At 52.2% G+C, this 15,667-nt stretch overlaps 1 protein-coding gene across 2 annotated transcripts; it reads right to left on the bottom strand.

Annotated features, from left to right (window-relative positions):
• Positions 1 to 63: 63 nt before the first annotated feature.
• Positions 64 to 15,579, bottom strand: PLA2G6 (phospholipase A2 group VI). Of its 2 annotated transcripts, XM_082280672.1 has the most exons (16): positions 15,164 to 15,579; positions 14,500 to 14,715; positions 13,086 to 13,266; positions 11,733 to 11,920; positions 10,457 to 10,553; positions 9,311 to 9,493; positions 9,010 to 9,118; positions 8,262 to 8,414; positions 6,644 to 6,734; positions 5,750 to 5,913; positions 5,071 to 5,221; positions 4,756 to 4,892; positions 3,975 to 4,129; positions 3,077 to 3,244; positions 1,882 to 1,955; positions 64 to 1,333 (listed from the first exon to the last, which is right to left on the bottom strand). In XM_082280672.1, the coding sequence occupies exons 1-16, from the start codon at positions 15,370 to 15,372 to the stop codon at positions 1,192 to 1,194; spliced, it is 2,418 nt and encodes an 805-aa protein (XP_082136798.1). In that variant the 5' UTR covers positions 15,373 to 15,579; the 3' UTR covers positions 64 to 1,191. The 2 variants fall into 2 exon arrangements, with proteins under 2 accessions (XP_082136798.1, XP_082136799.1); XM_082280673.1 differs by lacking the exon at positions 8,262 to 8,414.
• Positions 15,580 to 15,667: the final 88 nt, after the last annotated feature.

Here is a 15,667-nt window from a genome sequence, read left to right on the forward strand (position 1 = left end):
CCTAGAACCCCTCTGGGAACTTGTAGGATGGAGAGAGACAAGACAACCATGGACTGCACAACATTGGAACCAAATGCAAATCCCTCTTTATTTTAGGACATATTAGTTTCTCACAGAAACAGGCAGCAGCAGTCCATTCACTCAAAAGAAAATGATTAAAAATTCAGTTTTCCAGGTTACTCCTCAAAACGCCTCCAAATAGATACATAAATTATTTATAAATATGCAAAAATTACTGCAGAAACACTGAGTGGTGCAGCAATCACAGTAGAATTTCCACTCATAAGAAAAAAGTAGATCCAAGTTGTCACAGGGTTGGCTTCTTTGGCGGGAACCGATCTCAGAGCATTTCAGTTTCATTTTAAATTATTTTAGAATAAAGAGAAATGAGGTCTCTATGAAGCCAAGGCTCTTGTCCCTTCCACTGAACTTGCTGTGAGTAAAGACAGGCTTTCACATCTCAGCCCCTGAGCAAGGTGTAGCACAGCAAATCAGTGGCACAATAAAGTCCTGGGTGGGGGAGTCTCTCCCTCCCCAGGCACAGTCAGTACTGTGTTGCCAGCCCATCTCAGAGGGAGAAGGAGAAGATGCTGCAGAAGACAACTGTCTCAGGAAAGGCTTGCCCTTCTCCCAAGGCCAGTAGCAACATTCTGCATCATACCTACTGCAAAAAGTTGCAGCATTTCTGCTCCCCTTCAAACTGGGTGTTGAGGGAAAAATAATTCCTTTTTCCCATACTATACACTCTGAAATACCTTGGCCCCAGTGGGCCAAGCAATCCCTGAAGCTTTATCAGGCCTAGGCCTGTTCTGTGACATGGGAAGGTGCACGGTGCTTTGTCAGTGAAGGTACTGCACAGACAAGAGACATCCCAGCTGCTACAGCTCAAGACAAGTAGGTGAGGGCTGTGGATTCTGGGTCAGAGAGCAGTGCAGCAAAACCAAGCAGGGCAGTGGAGATGGGGTTACAGCACAAAGATAACTGTCAGCATTTTACAGCTATCATACATGTCATACATACTGTGTCTGGGAATACATGTGTATGTGCACTGCTGTCTATTAAATATTAATTCCTCTTGAGTAGTACTAGTCTCTCCCCCACCTCAACACCTTGGCTCACGGGCAGATCTGAGCCATTTCAGTGTCCGCTGCTCCTTGCCTTCGGGACGCAGAACGGGCACCTCCAGGTCAGTCATCGGCAGAGATGTTGCACCAGCTGCTCCAGCTGCTCCCGCTGCTGGTAGATGTAGAGCTGGGTGTCCCAGAGAGCGTTCACCAGCACGGCGTCGTTCACCTCGTCCAGCATCACCTCTGTGTGCAGCTGAGGGCTGAGCCTAAGGGCAGCGAGACAGCATCACCAGCTGGGCACAGACACGGAGGCGACCAGGCACGAGCCTGCCGAGCAGGACACTTCCACCAAGCGGCTCCCGCTGCTGGGGTGCTCGCTGGCGCTGGATCTGCCAGGCTTGCAGAGCAGAGGCCTGCTCCCTCCTTCAAGGCCCAGCCACACTCAAGGTGGAGCCACAGTGAAGCAACCGCAGCACATGAGGGACATGTGCTAAACACAAGCACGTATGACAAGTCCAAAACAGGCTGTGAGAGGCGGAACAGGGCAGGATGCACATCCCAAAGCACCATGCAAGACAACACCCCCAAGCCTCCCCTAACTGGCCCAGGCCAGGCGTGCTGGGTGCCTCAGTTCATGTGGAGGGCCAAGACGTGCTCCATCACGTCACTGAGGCATGTGCAGGGGGCAGGGGACAGGTCTGGGCAGGCGTGCCACTGGAGGGGATGCCATTTGGGATGACGCACACCACAGCCAGGTCCGAAGCGAGAGGGATAAAAATAGGTCTGTGCAAGCGAGCGGAAAGGAAGCTCCTACCGGAAATACCGCACATCCGTCATCTCACACCAGGCCCTGGCACGATCCACAGCTGGGCCATCTGCGTCAGTGCACTGCAGGAGAAACAGGCCCGCAGTTACAGCCTGGCTGCTCTTCCCCTGCCTACAAGAGGCTTCCCTGGCACCAAGTCCAACTGCACAAGGCGCAGAGGGAGAGCAAAAAACAGGAGCAAGTGCGTCCTGGATGGCACTGCTCGCCACCAAGAGTGGGGTGGCTTTTCTTTTTCTTTTCTAACATAAGAACAGTGCTCCTGATGCTTGGGACACAAGAATTGCACCCTACAAACCCTTTATATGTCACAGCACGGAGTGGATTGCCTCAAGGAAACTCCCAGGATGACCTTAATGACAGTCTCCTTGGGATTTCATCTGTATCTGTTCTGTCCAAGCCTTGTACAGCAGAGCCTGTGATTACTGCAGGCTTACTGGGCTATCCTGGGACAGCTTCCCTGGGAGCCCTGAGGTAAAAGACAGGGAAAGCAGAGGGACTCTGGGCATTTTCTCACTTCAGGAAGCTAAAAAGGAGATAAAGCAACAGAATTAAGATCATAGTCAGAACTCCAGTTCTGATCTTCCTAGCTTTCATCCATTTAGAGTGTTTTCATGCACAACATTTAACGATGATCTTCCTGAAGCACACAAGTGCATATGCCAACTACACACTCCTAACCACAACTTGCAACTACTGGTTTTTATTAGTGACTCTCCCACTTCTTTAGTATTTACTGATTTCCCCAGTGGGGAAAACAAAGCTTTTCTAAAAAAAAAAGAGTTGCTGTTTTCTGAGGCTTTTTTTTTTTTTTTTTTTTTTTTTTCCCCAGGTTGCTCAGATGATAAGCAATGCTTCCAGGAAAGATATGAGTTTCACAAACTCACACCTGCAAATGTTTCTAAGAGTCACTTGACCACCATCCTGTCCTTAGCTCCTTTCAGCTGCAAGAATATCCCTTGGGGATGAGTGTCCTTTGGGGCACTCGAAACCCCAAAGAATCAGACAGGTCTTCAGGCCTGCTGTGCTCCTGCAATTCTTACGTTACCCACTACATCCATGTCAGAGCAGTTCCAAGGAAATAGAATTTACTTCCAAAAGGAGGAAGCTGGAACCTGGAAACCTTTTCTCCCTCCATGCAAGCAACCCCAGGGGTCTTTCGCCATCCCCTCCTCCCAGTACTCACACAATCCACCACCATCTTGCCAAGCTCCCTGGCCCCAAAGACGGTCTTTGCCAACTCCCAAGGGTTTGAGGGGCGGAAAACATCCACAGAGCTCACTGGGACCTGAGGAGGCTTCCCTGTCCCCAGGGAGACCACCAACCCCAATTTTCTTACTTCATGCTTCTGACCCTGAGGACAAAGAAAAGATCTGTTTGCAAGGACCAACAATGAAAGTGGAGCATGTCTTTCACAGCAGCTTCCTGGGGAAGCTCTGAAAGCCAAGGCAAAAGGCTCAGCAGCCTTTCCTTCCCCCATCCTCCCCCTAAGTACAGCCTGGTGAGACAGCTGTAACCCACAGGACTTCAACAGTTGCACTGTTCTGTCCCCTCTCCCCTGACCACACCTGAACCCATGGGATTCCCCCAGAGATGAGTCCTAGGACCAGATGAAACAGCCCAACTCTTCAGTCTTTTGGCAACACACCTCCCCTTTCAGCTACAGGGAGCAATAGCTGCCACTGGTTATTCATCTTTTTGAAGAACTTGCCACACCACAGAAGGCATTCACTCTTCAGCCTTGCAGAGTACTCTACCCTTGTCTTCTTCATTTATTTTTTGGCAGAAAAAGGTCCTGCAGACCCATGTCAAGGGCCACATAAAACTATCAACTGAATCATCCTTGTTCAAAGTAGCAAGGAGAGGCTGATGATACTGTCTCCCCCTCTCACACCCTTGTCAGAAGAGGCATCTCACCTCCCAGCCACTATTCCCAACACATATCCCCCTCCATACACTCCCTTTTAGGGCACTGCACCTCTAACTAGTTTATCCACTAAGATGCATCCACTCTCAAACCCTCTTCCTCTTCAAGAGGGGGCCAAAAAATTCCAGTAACCAGTCAAGACTAGGATTTGCCTCACCTTTTTGATCAGTGTCTTGTTGTACTCATGGATCTCTGCCATAGCATCAAGGGTGGGGTTGTTGGCCAGCAGCCCTCCATCCAGGAAGCGGCCGATGGGCCGGAAATAAGTGGGAGCCGCACCGCTGCAGCGGGCAGCACGCCACACGAGCTGCTCTGCAGGGACAGAGAGCAAAAGGCCTCTTGCAGCAACTCTGCTGTGCACAAAAAGTACCCCAGCTCCACCAACGCAAATCAGGATGGCTTGCAATCCCAGGAAACCCTGCCCTACATGGTTGTGCCTCTTTCTCCCAACAGCAGGGCTTCTGCTTGGATGCACAGGATGACTCTGCGGGGCTTTAAAAGATGTTCTCACCACTTTTTACATATCCTGGGTCAAATTCACTCTCTATCCATTTCCTTGCTGCTATTTTAATATTGACCCAGTTGTTTATGTGTGCCAGACAAGGCAGCATGCTGGAGGGGGCTGCACACCTTGGTTACATGGCTTTTCCATGTTTTTCTGTGAGAGCCCAGGGAAAGGTACTGACTGTATGCAGGACTCCTCCAGCAGACCCCTTCCTCATGAACCTCACCAGCCAGCCCCTGTTCCTGGTACAAGAGAAGCCAAGGGCAAAGGAGATAGGAGAAATAGGAACCATCACTAGGACCTAGTTACAAGTCAAGACCAGGGCTGAGCCATTGCTGGGACACCCTGATTTTTAGAGCAATAGGAGGAAGAATATGAAATCTGTCTCTGAGGGATGAAACCTCCTCAAACAACCAGCTGGACTTCCATTTACCTTCTGGCCGAGTGAGTGGTTGGAAAGATGCACTTGTCATGTATTCAGTGGAGCGTTTTGTCTCTGGTACAGGGTAATTCCGGAAAAGGTGGAGCTCAGCTGGCTGTCGGTCACACAATGTCCCTGTCACCATAACCCTGGGGAAGCAGACATGAGAGAATAAGAGTAAAATGGAAAAAAAACCTTATGGTTTCAAAAGCCTGCACATCACACTCCCCCAGATCTGCTCTAAGGAGAGGCTGAGCATCCCTGCTGAGACAGGTCTAGAGCACATGTGGGACAGCATCAACCAGCACAGCCCAAGGCGGGACTTACTTGGGTTTTCGGACATCTGTCATTTTGGTGTTTTCCCCAAATTCCTTCTTCAAGAACTCATCCAGGGGCTCCGACTCGTAGGGCCGAGACCCCCGGAACACCATGTCCTTCATGCGGAAGTACAGGCAGCGCATGTAGTCCATGGACTTTCCTGAGACGGGCAACAGGGTTGGCAGGAGCAGGGGGTGGGAGGAAAGGCACAGAGAACAAACAGCACAAGAACAAATCAGAGCAAGGACTTCCCAGGACAAGTGGGAGATGGGAGGCATCACTCCCAATCCAATCCCCTTCCCAAGCTGCCTGTCATCTGCTTGGTTCTCAGCAGCATGACTGGGAAGGATTACAGAGGAAGAGCAAGCTTGGAGCAGCTTCCCATTACCAGAATGTATCAACCACCTTGCTCTACAGCCTCTGGGGAGAGCACAGGAAGAACAGAACATTGAACTCTGCCACCATGCACTCCCCGAAACGCAGAAAGCTGCTCAAAGCCAGCTGACATGAGAAGTAAGCGCAAAGCCAGGTCTAGGCTTTCCTTTACTAAGGAACATCCCTTCCCTCCTCTGGCAGACAGAAAAATATCTCAGTTGGGACTCAGAGAGGCGGCTCCCACCACACATCTGCTCCCCCAAGAGGAACACTCGGGCCCACCGGAGCAGGAAGGGACCCATTATGTCCTTACCATGTACAATAGCCAGCGCCAAGATCCCTCCAGTGCTGGTCCCTGCGATCCAGTCAAAAATCTCACGAATGGGACGGCCCGCGGCCTTTTCAATAGCCAGGAGAAGCTGGATGAGCACAAGGCCCCGGATGCCCCCTCCATCCAAGCACAGGAGCCGGTCCTGACTGGAGAGAGACACACACAGATGACTGGGAGCCGTGGGACAGATTACAAACCACAGAACACTCTGTGGGAACATGGCCCTGGGGACAGGAAGCTATGCCAGTAAGTAGATTGCTGCAGACAGTGTAATCAGTGAATAAATCAATCCAGAAGTGCCTTCTCAGGTGCAAATAAGACATGTTCAATAAGCCTTGTCAGAGCTGGTGCAACATCCTTTGCTCTTGCATAGCCATCTCTAACCTTTACACCAGAGAGAGAGTCCCCAGTCCCTTACTACACAGTAATGGGTGTTGTGTCATAAATAAAAAAGCAGACAGACCTAAATCCTGCCAGCAGCACCTCAGTGCCAACTCCTCCTCCACTCCACGGCAAGGTGCAGGCACTGCCAAGACAGCGCAGAGGAGCTGAGTGAATGAACATCAGGGCAGTGTGTGGAGACAGGGAAATCACAAAGCCAAAACAGTGTTAGATGCCCAGTGGCACAGGAGAAGGACAGAGCAGGGTTTCACCTTCTGATCTCAGGCTATACTGCAGCTCCAGACAGGACAGGCAGGGATCATTTATGGAAACAGAGACTTCTTAAAACACGCTGGCAAAAACTGCAATGTTGATGGGCATGAAACAATGTCAGCTCTGAGGATGCCATCCCCATGGGTGCAGGAGGGAGAATTCACACATGGATTTCACCTTCAAGTTGCACAGGAACCTGGACAGAAGCTGTTCCTCACTTACTTTCTTCTAGCCTCAATGGGCGTGTCCACAACATCTGGTGCCTTCAGAAACTGTCCGAGCGTTGTGGAAATATACAGAAGGTCCTTGTACCCTAGAGGGTCATGAACACGCAAAATGAAAAAAAAAAAAAATTAGAGATCACCAGTGTGATAACCAATAAACATAATAAACACAGAGAGAATATCCAACTCCCTTCCCCATCGAAAAAAGGTCCTTGCAGGAGACACAAGCCATCTTACCCAGAGCCAACAGGTACCCCCCAAATTTAACTCCACACCAAGGGACAGCAACACCATCCTTTAGAGTGGGCAGCTGGAGATGCACCAGAAAAGACAGGATCTGGAGAAGCAGATGATGTGCATGGAGGGTGAGAGAAGGCAGAGCCCAGCAGCGTGCCCACTACGCAGTTTACTGCAAGCTGTTAAGATAAAACCTAAATCTACTCCTCAAAGTAGCCTAGGCAGGAAAGCTGTGAGGACAGGGTGACTTGTCATTACCCCTCAGCTGGCGTTCACCCAGGCCACCCTGGGTGCAGGGCACCAATCCAGGCTAGGTCAGAAGCCAGCCTGCGAAACCAAAAGAAGAAAGAACAGGGGGAGAGAAGTTACATACTCCTGCCAGCACCCAGGCCAGAAGGTGGCTGTGGACAACAATGAATGCAATGAGGAGTTTCTTCAAGGGCTAGAGTCCATGATAAAAAAGGGTTTTGCTCTGTCAGTGCATCAGAGCTGAAACTGGGCATGGGTTGCCTTCACCAGGGTACAGTGAAAAGAAAGTCCTGGTGTCAGCAGCCAGTGAGATTTGTGGTGACACAGACACACATTCCATGATTGTCCTGTAGCCTCACAGGAGAGCCTTTGCAAAGAATACCTCCAGCCTGAGATGGGAAGTGGTCCACAAGCAGATGTTAGCTGCTTGCATGCTTTTCTCATGACCCTCCAAGTCAACTCCCCCACTGCCTAGTCCACAACCCCTCTTGTTGCCTCTGCCTCAGCTCTGGAGCTCCCTAAAGGCAGAAAGCCCCTCACTTAGAACAGATCCATGTGCTTATTCACACAGTCAGGACAGCATAGACCACAAGATTCAACACAATCATATGTCCCAAGGTAGGCTTTTCCTATGCGTAACAAACCCAGTGATCAAGGTTGCATACCCTCAGGCTTCACCCTTTCCCTCTCTCAGCTGCTGGCCTCCAGGATCTGAATAAGTGACACTTCTAAATCTCCTTGTGCCCAACACAACACTGGGAGGTCCTCAAGGCAGACCAGCAAGTACCTTCCCTTCTATACATGACCCAGTGGATAAAGTACATGCAGGTAACTAGGTGCCCCCTCTTCCAGAGAGCTGAGGCAGGCAGTCTCTCTTTTTACAGAGCTACATTGTGTCAGGTCTATAAAACAAATGTTTTGAGTACAAGAGTTTAGAATACACTTAACAGGAAAAGCAGAGAAGAGAGACAAGATCCTGCAAAAGGTGAATGAGGACAGAGCCACCACAGAGTCACCAGAAGTGAGAGCTTTGACAGTTCCCAGAGCACAGCCCGTCTGAAGAAGAGGTCTGAGACAGCATTGTGAAGCAAGAAGGGAGAAGAGCGAGGGAGGGCCAGGGAAGGCGTTACCTAAGCTGTTGAGGTTGCTCCGCGAGGAAGGTTGGCCTTCCAGGAAGGAGGCGGCAGATGGTGCCAGGCTTGGGGAGTCAGGGTTGGGTGGTGGGTGGCAGCGTTCGGTCCCTACAGTTTGCAGCAGGTCTAAGAGCACTTTCCGGTTCGCACCTTAGGTGACGAAGGGGGAGTTACAGATCAGAAAGAGAATCAGTGCACGCGCACACCACGGGAGAACGTGCTCCGCTGAGTTCACAGCGGGCTAGACCCTCACAAAGCCTCTGGGATGACCTGGGGAAGGGCAAAACACGTCCCAGGTATCTCTCCCCAAACACCAGGCAGCAGGACTTGTACATAGCAGGAGTATCCACTGCTGTGCAGCTTCGAGGGTGTGTGCCACACACTTCTTGCCCTGGAGAACTGCCTGTGTCTGCCTGCGCCTGGGTGGTTCAGCAGTGCTACATCATCTTGTTGTGAGCCTGCAGTGCCTGACATAGTGACCTGAAAAAGGGGGAGGGCGTGCCAGCTTTTCCTCTTGCATCTCTGTGTCACAGAAGAGAAATTCATCAAGGGCTATTAATACAAAGCCTATGCTGCTAGCAAAGTAAGTGCCTAGTATGTGAGCAACTAGAAGCTGGGAAAGCATGTTGGAGAAGCATCACCTGTGCATGGCATGTTTTCACCTCTCCCCAAGACACTGTTTTGGCCCCCAAGGGGAGACAGGATGCTGGGTTCATCCTGTAAGGCTGCTGACATGCTCCCTCACCTTTGCTGCTCCTGGCTGCCAACAGCCCTGGTGTCTCCCCGAAATCATTGGGAATTTCAACATCTCCTCCAAACACGATGATTGCTTTGATCATATCCAGGTGATCATGCTAGGGAACAAAAGAAAGCTCAGTCAAGAGCCACTTACATGATTTCTCATTCCTTCCCTCCCCTTTTCATCAGCCAAAGCATCCACAAGGGAACACCACGTGAAATAGCCAGAATTTTAAAGGACTCCGTCCCTATCTCAACTCTTCAAGAAAATCGCCCCTCCTTCCCAGCAGCCTCTGCAGAACACACACCTTCATGGCCAGGTGCAGCGGGGTGTTGCCATCGTGTCCCCGGGCGTTGGTGTGGGCGCCGTGTGTCAGCAGGACCATGGCGCAGTCCAGGCGGCCCCTCTGCACCGCAATGTGCAGAGCCATGTCGGCCGTGCGGCTGCTCGCGTTCACCTCGGAGCCGTACTCCAGCAGCAGCCGTGTCATCTGCGCCCGAGCGAGCAGGGATCAGAAGAGAGAAAGCAGTCGTGAGGACAAACAGCTGGGCACTCACACCATGCAGGTCCCAAGGCAAGCAAAGCGCGGGAAGAGGAGGGACACTTAGCCTGGATACAGTTGGCTGGCAGATGCCAGCTGAATTGTTCCAAGCACTGGGGCTTCTCTGTCTTTTCCCACAGAACTAGTTGGGGGCTGCACAGTCTGGCTAGAGCTTCTGGATGCTTTGGGGTTCACACAAACTATGATGACTGGCTCAGATCAATGGAGAAAAAAACAGCTCCTACTCAGGCCAGGATCCTTGGAGACTGAAAGGAAAACTTCTGCCTTCTGAGCTTCTCTTTATAAGCCAAGCAAATTTAAGTCTGCTCTGAAACTCCACAGGACACTTCTGAGAGTAAGGGATACTGCAGGAAGGGAAAAGAGCCCTGCTACAGCAATGCCCTCTGCTTGCAACAAGTATCATTCAGGTGCTCCAGCATGGCATATCATCATACCATCCTGCCCGGGTCTGGCAGGACATGGACTTTCACCCACGTGCCACCACTCCATGCCTACCTCATGCTTCCCCTGCAGTTTCTAAGGCATCGCTCTGTTTGCTCCCAGGAAACTGGGAGGTAATGAGAAGAGAGCTCCCTCCAGGGGCAACGGGAGGGACAGTGCTGCAATTTCCCCAACAAAAGGGAAAAGGGACAAGCTGGCAGTTTCACAGCCATGGATGAAACACTAGGGATGAGCCCACCAGTTTATTTCACTGCAAGGCTCCCCTGCTCTATTCCCTGTGGCAAACAGCACTGACTGGCACAAAGAGAATCAAACACTGGGCTGCTGGCTGGGCTCTGACACTCCCAGGGCTCTGCACGTGCACTTGGAAAGGGACAGGTCAGCCAAAGGAGGAATTAACTGGGTGCTGGGGAGCAGCACAGGCCCTCCCCATGGACTGGCTCCATCTACCTCTGCCTTCTTCGCCCAGTGCAGGGGAGTGGCTTCATAGCGTGGGTCCTTGGAGCAAACCTGGCTGGCATCTGCCTCGAGGATGGCCTGGGCACACCTGGGAAAGACAGTGAGATGACAGGATGGATGGCTGCTGTCTTGGCTCAAGACCTCCACTCACATCACCACCTGCCTTCTGCCCAGAGGAAAACCAGGAAACCCTGCAGCAGCAGCACGGTCTCTGCAACACCTGCAAGTTCCTCAGCTGCACTTTTGTTTTTCTCTTCACAGAAAGCGTGGGCACAACAGGAAGCATACAAGCCAAACAGTGTTGGGAGCAGGAGAACCTCTTCCCAATTACAAGTTGTGGAGCAGCATCTGAGTGCTTCTCTAATACAGGAATATGGCATTTCTGGAAACTCTCCAAACCTGAGAAGCAAAATTCTTCTCCTCTCTTTCCACGGAAACATGGGCATAGAACTATAATAGTCAAATACTTGCTGAAATTAAGAATCTATGTACTTCCCTATGAGTAAAAAACCACACCTGTGGTGAATAGACCAATATCTGATGCTTAGAAAACAGGGTAAGCAGACTTATGAAATAAGCATGCCCTCTCCACTACCAGCAAACAAACCCTGCACAAGAGATGGAGCCCCAGCACAACCTCAGTGACCTATGCCCATTTTGGACTTGTGAATGTGTCTCTAATGTTGGGAAGTACTTTTCAAAATGCTTAAAAATCAGCTACCAGCAGCTAGTGTTGCCTTGAAAGCCCTGTTTGTAGAGCTTGGACACTCTGTGAACATTAAGTATTACAAAGCATATACAAAGGGCATCGAATTTCTCCAAAGAAAACAGGGAGTAAATATTGTGCCTCTTTTGATTCAGTTCCAGAGTGTGTTATTAAGAGTCAAGAGTATCTCTGCCCTACAGGAGATAGGGAAAACTAGGCTTTGAAATGAAAGCTTATTAGGATCAGAGCACTCAAAGACAGAGGTACAGCAATTAATACTAAGCATCAGTCAATCATCTTCCAACAGCTCGTTCTGAGAAAACGTATTTCACAAATACATCTTTTTAAATCTGTGCCTTTCTCCCGATGTCTGATACTGAATAATGTAATAATTCAAGGAAAAAAAGGTTTTATTCTGAAAGCATTTCTTTCTTTCCCATACCAGCACTTCCCTGTTCTTCTGCCAATGACTACACATGAGACCTGTCCTACTGAGCACAGCCCTGGGCAATGGCTGAGCAAGCACACGGGTCCCCAGACTGGAGGGGAGACTACACCTACCCCTTCTGAGAGAACTTCAGTGCTGTGTGGATGGGGTAGCCCAGCGTGCCCACGACGCTGCAGCTGGCACGGCACTTCAGCAGGGACCGAACCATGTCCTCCTTGCCCAGCTGGCACGCGAGGTGCAGAGCTGTCAGCCCATCGTTGCTCAGGTGATCCAAGCCAGTAGTTGGGGTTTTGCCCAGGAGCTGGAAGGAGGAGACAGTAGATAAATAAACAGACAGACAAACATGGAAGAGCATCATCTCTCTTCCTGAGCTCTGAGGACACACTCTGGAGCACTGGACCCCTCACAATGCTACAGCCTGTCCTCTCCATCCCTGCTCCCTGTAAACTGTAGATCTGTTTTGTGATGACTGGTCTGTTGCACAAAAATACCCCACTGCCACACTGGGGAAGCCCTGGTGCACACATGAGAAGTGAGAATTTAGGTTCTTTTCTTTGGTTTAGCAAGGAATCAATGGAGAAAAGAAACAAACACAAGATAGATCAGACAACAAGCCAAGTTGATGCCACCAGAGAAATAAAGAAGAGGATATCTTTTTAATACAAAGTTCCTAACTGCCCACTCCACAGCATGGCAAGCCCTGATCCTCATCCCTACCTCATCATGCATTAGGAAACTCTAACACAGACTGGTAGGCAGACGGAGAGGTGTCACAACAGGTATTGGGCAAATGTGGGGGTTGCAGCTGTGGGGAAGTCAGTCTCAGGCTCACACCAAGTCTTGGGGAGCTGACAGACCTCAGGAACCAGGTGGAAGGTCACCCATGCCCTCATAAACCCCATCACTCTGCCCAGCAGTTCTCAGCCATCAAGAACACCTACAACTTTGGACTGTCTCTGCCTTGAGGCTCTGATAACTGTCCCCCACACAAGGCCACTCAGTTCAAACAGCAGGTCCTGCAGCTCAGGACAGCCCAGGGCAGCTCCGAAACTGTCCTTCAGCTTGTGGGCAATGTGATCCCCCACAGCAGTCTCAACACACACTTCCCTACAGGAGCACTCTGCCCAAAACCAAACACCCTGCTCAGAGGAGAGAGGGAAGGAACAGCCACGGGCCTGAGGAAAGGCAGGATGAAGGCCTGATGCAAATAGCAGTGAAGGATGCTTTCTGAGGAAACTTGATTAACGTCCTTGTTCTAGTGCAGGGTGGAATCTGCACTCTGAATATGGGAAACAGCACCAGTAAAGATGGGATAGAAGAGGCTGAAATCAGGCTCAGGCAATAACTCAACAGAGGGAACTGACTTTCTCTTCCCCTATCTGCAGCTGTTTTCCCATCCCTCTCCTCACAGCACAGAGAAAACCTCTTCTGGTCCCACCTTCTCCCAGAGCAGAAGTCACTCCCACCTCAATGATCTGGGGGTTGCTCCCTCGCACAGCATAGTGGAAAACAGTCTCCCCGTTCCTGTCAGTGATGTCCACCCGCGCGTGGCACTCCAGCAGCTCCAGCAGGCACTCCATGTCCCCCTTGCGGCACGCCAGGTGCAGTGGGGTGCAGCCATCCGCGCTGTCCGTGCTGTTCACGCAGCTGCAAGAGAGGACTCGCCGTGAGGCCCAGGAATGGCCACGGGAGGAGGGCAAGCAGCTGCTCCAGGAGCTGACACAGAGGTACCTTCCACATCTGCCCCATCTGGCGCGAACCATGAGGTTCAGGAAAGCCCAGCCTCTTGCCAGGGAAGGAGCACAGGGAAGGGCCAGCAAGCAGCCCTGCCCCGGACTCTCTCCCTGACACGCTGCTCCTTTTTCTGCCCTCCATATGGGATCAGCTCCTTCTGCTCAAAGGAAGGCAGGAGACAGGTTACAGTCAGCAACCTGGCAATGGTGCTGCCATTTGCCCTCCAGTCCCCTAACTCCTCACCAGTCTCCCCTCAGTAAACTTGTGCTGGTTTTGGCTGGGGTAGAGTTAACTTTCTTCACAGTGGCTGGTATGGGGCTGTGTTTTGGATTTGTGCTGAACACGGAGCTGACAACACAGAGATGTTTTTGTTATTGCTGAGCAGGGCTTACCCTGAGCCAAGGCCTTTTCTGCTTTCATACTGACCCATGGGTAAGGAGGTGCAAGGGAGGTTGTGAGGAGACACTGCCAGGACAGGTGACCCCAACTGACCAAAGGGATATTCCAGACCATATGACATCATGCTTACTATATAAAACTGGGGGATAGAGGAGCGGAGGCAGACTTTTGGAGTGATGGTGTTTGTCTTCCCAAGCCACCACACGGAGTGATGGGGCCCTGGAGGTGCCTGTGCACCTGCCTGCCCATGGGAAGCAGTGATTCAATTCCTTGTTTTACTCTGCTTGTGTGCGTGGCTTTTGCTTTCCCCTTTCATGGGGTTATCTCAACCCACAAGTTTTCTATCCTTTGCCCTTTCAATCCTTTCCCTGCTTCTGCTGGTGGGGGAGTGAGGAGTGGCTGTGTGGGGCTTGGCTGCTGGCTGGGGTTAAATTACAACAGAACTTCACTATGGAAGAAGAGCAAGGGCTTGTGGCCAAAAACTGTTTCCAGACAGTCCTACTGTACCTTCCCTCTCACAGCTTACAAAGTGCGCAACCCCCTCCAAAAAACAGCTCCACAAGGGTTGCAATAACCTAACCAGTGTCTCTAGCAGGGCACTTCAATCCTTTATCTCAAGCACCAGGGCTCTGGGCTCTGCAGCAGCAGGTTGAAACCCGCCAGGCAGCTCCCACAGCGAAGCCCAGCCCAGCCTGCCCTCCCAAGCTCCTTGAGCACCGACCCCCTGGAGACCCCCTCGCTCCTTGCCTCTGGATGTGGTTGTGCCGGAAGCTCTCCCGGCGGCCAAACTCCACAGCAATATGTGCAGGGGACCAGCTGGGGTAGCTGCGGAGGCAGTCGCTGAGCTGCTGGAGCTCCTCCAGGGACAAGGGCTGGCACGAGCTCTCGTAGAAAGGGCGCAGCTGCCGGGCATATTGCTCAAAGTACACCAGGGCATCTGCTTCGTTGTCCAGCTGGAAGAGCCTGGAGAAAAGCAAGCACAGGGTTCATCCTGCTCAAAGGAATAACTCCAATCCCGTGTATCTGAGGGAAGCAGCTCTCTTCCAAACAGCAGTGCTGGGAACTTTCATTTCTTTTTCAACTAGTGTCATCCGTGTTCCAAGGGAAGCAGAGAGACTACTTCACTGGAAGTGAGCATCCCCTTTCCTGAACAATGCACGTGCACCTGTAGATGCCCTGAACTATATCACAGCTGCCTGTTGTCACAATGTTTGGACCCTGTCCCGTTTCCACGAGCTGTTTTGACGGCAACTCCTCCACCAGCCCACGCATGGGCCTTCCACCCCTCCCAGCCCACCTGCTGCTTCAACGCAGCACTCCACACCCGCGGCCTCGAGGCAGCCCCCACACCAGCAATGTGGGGTCTTTGGTTTCCCACGCCAGCAGGGACGGCGAAAGGCCTGTCACTCACCGGAACGCGACCTGCGGGCTCTGGGGATTCACCAGCAGGCAGTCCCAGGAGCGAGCGAGGCTGTTCTTGTAGAGGGCCACCCTGCCCTCCTCCCGCAGGCAGGCATGACCGGCGTACTCGGCGGCCGGCACCTCCCTCACGCGGTACGGGTTGGAGAATATCTGCGTGACGCTGCTGAAGGTGTCCAGCAGCCGCCCAAAGAACTGCATCTTCCCAGAGCCTCAGGCGGCTTGTCGCGAGGGAAACGCGGCCACTGGCTCCGCCCGGCCCCAGCCCTTTCCCGCAGCTGTGTGGCCCGGAGCGCCGCCGGGTGACGCCGCGGCGCCGGCAACGGGGGCGAGGGCGGCTCCGGGGATGGCGCCGGGCAAAGCACCACGGGCCCCCAGCGCCCCCCGCGCGCCGCCGACAGCGCGCGCCGCCCGCCGCCCGCCAATCGCCGGCACCGCCCCCCGGGACGGGCCAATCAGCGGCGCCGCTTCCGGGGCGGGGCCGCGGGGGGCGGGA

The sequence above is a fragment of the Coloeus monedula genome (genome assembly GCF_965178545.1).
Source record: "Coloeus monedula genome assembly, chromosome: 4".
Classification (NCBI taxonomy): Eukaryota; Metazoa; Chordata; class Aves; order Passeriformes; family Corvidae; genus Coloeus; species Coloeus monedula.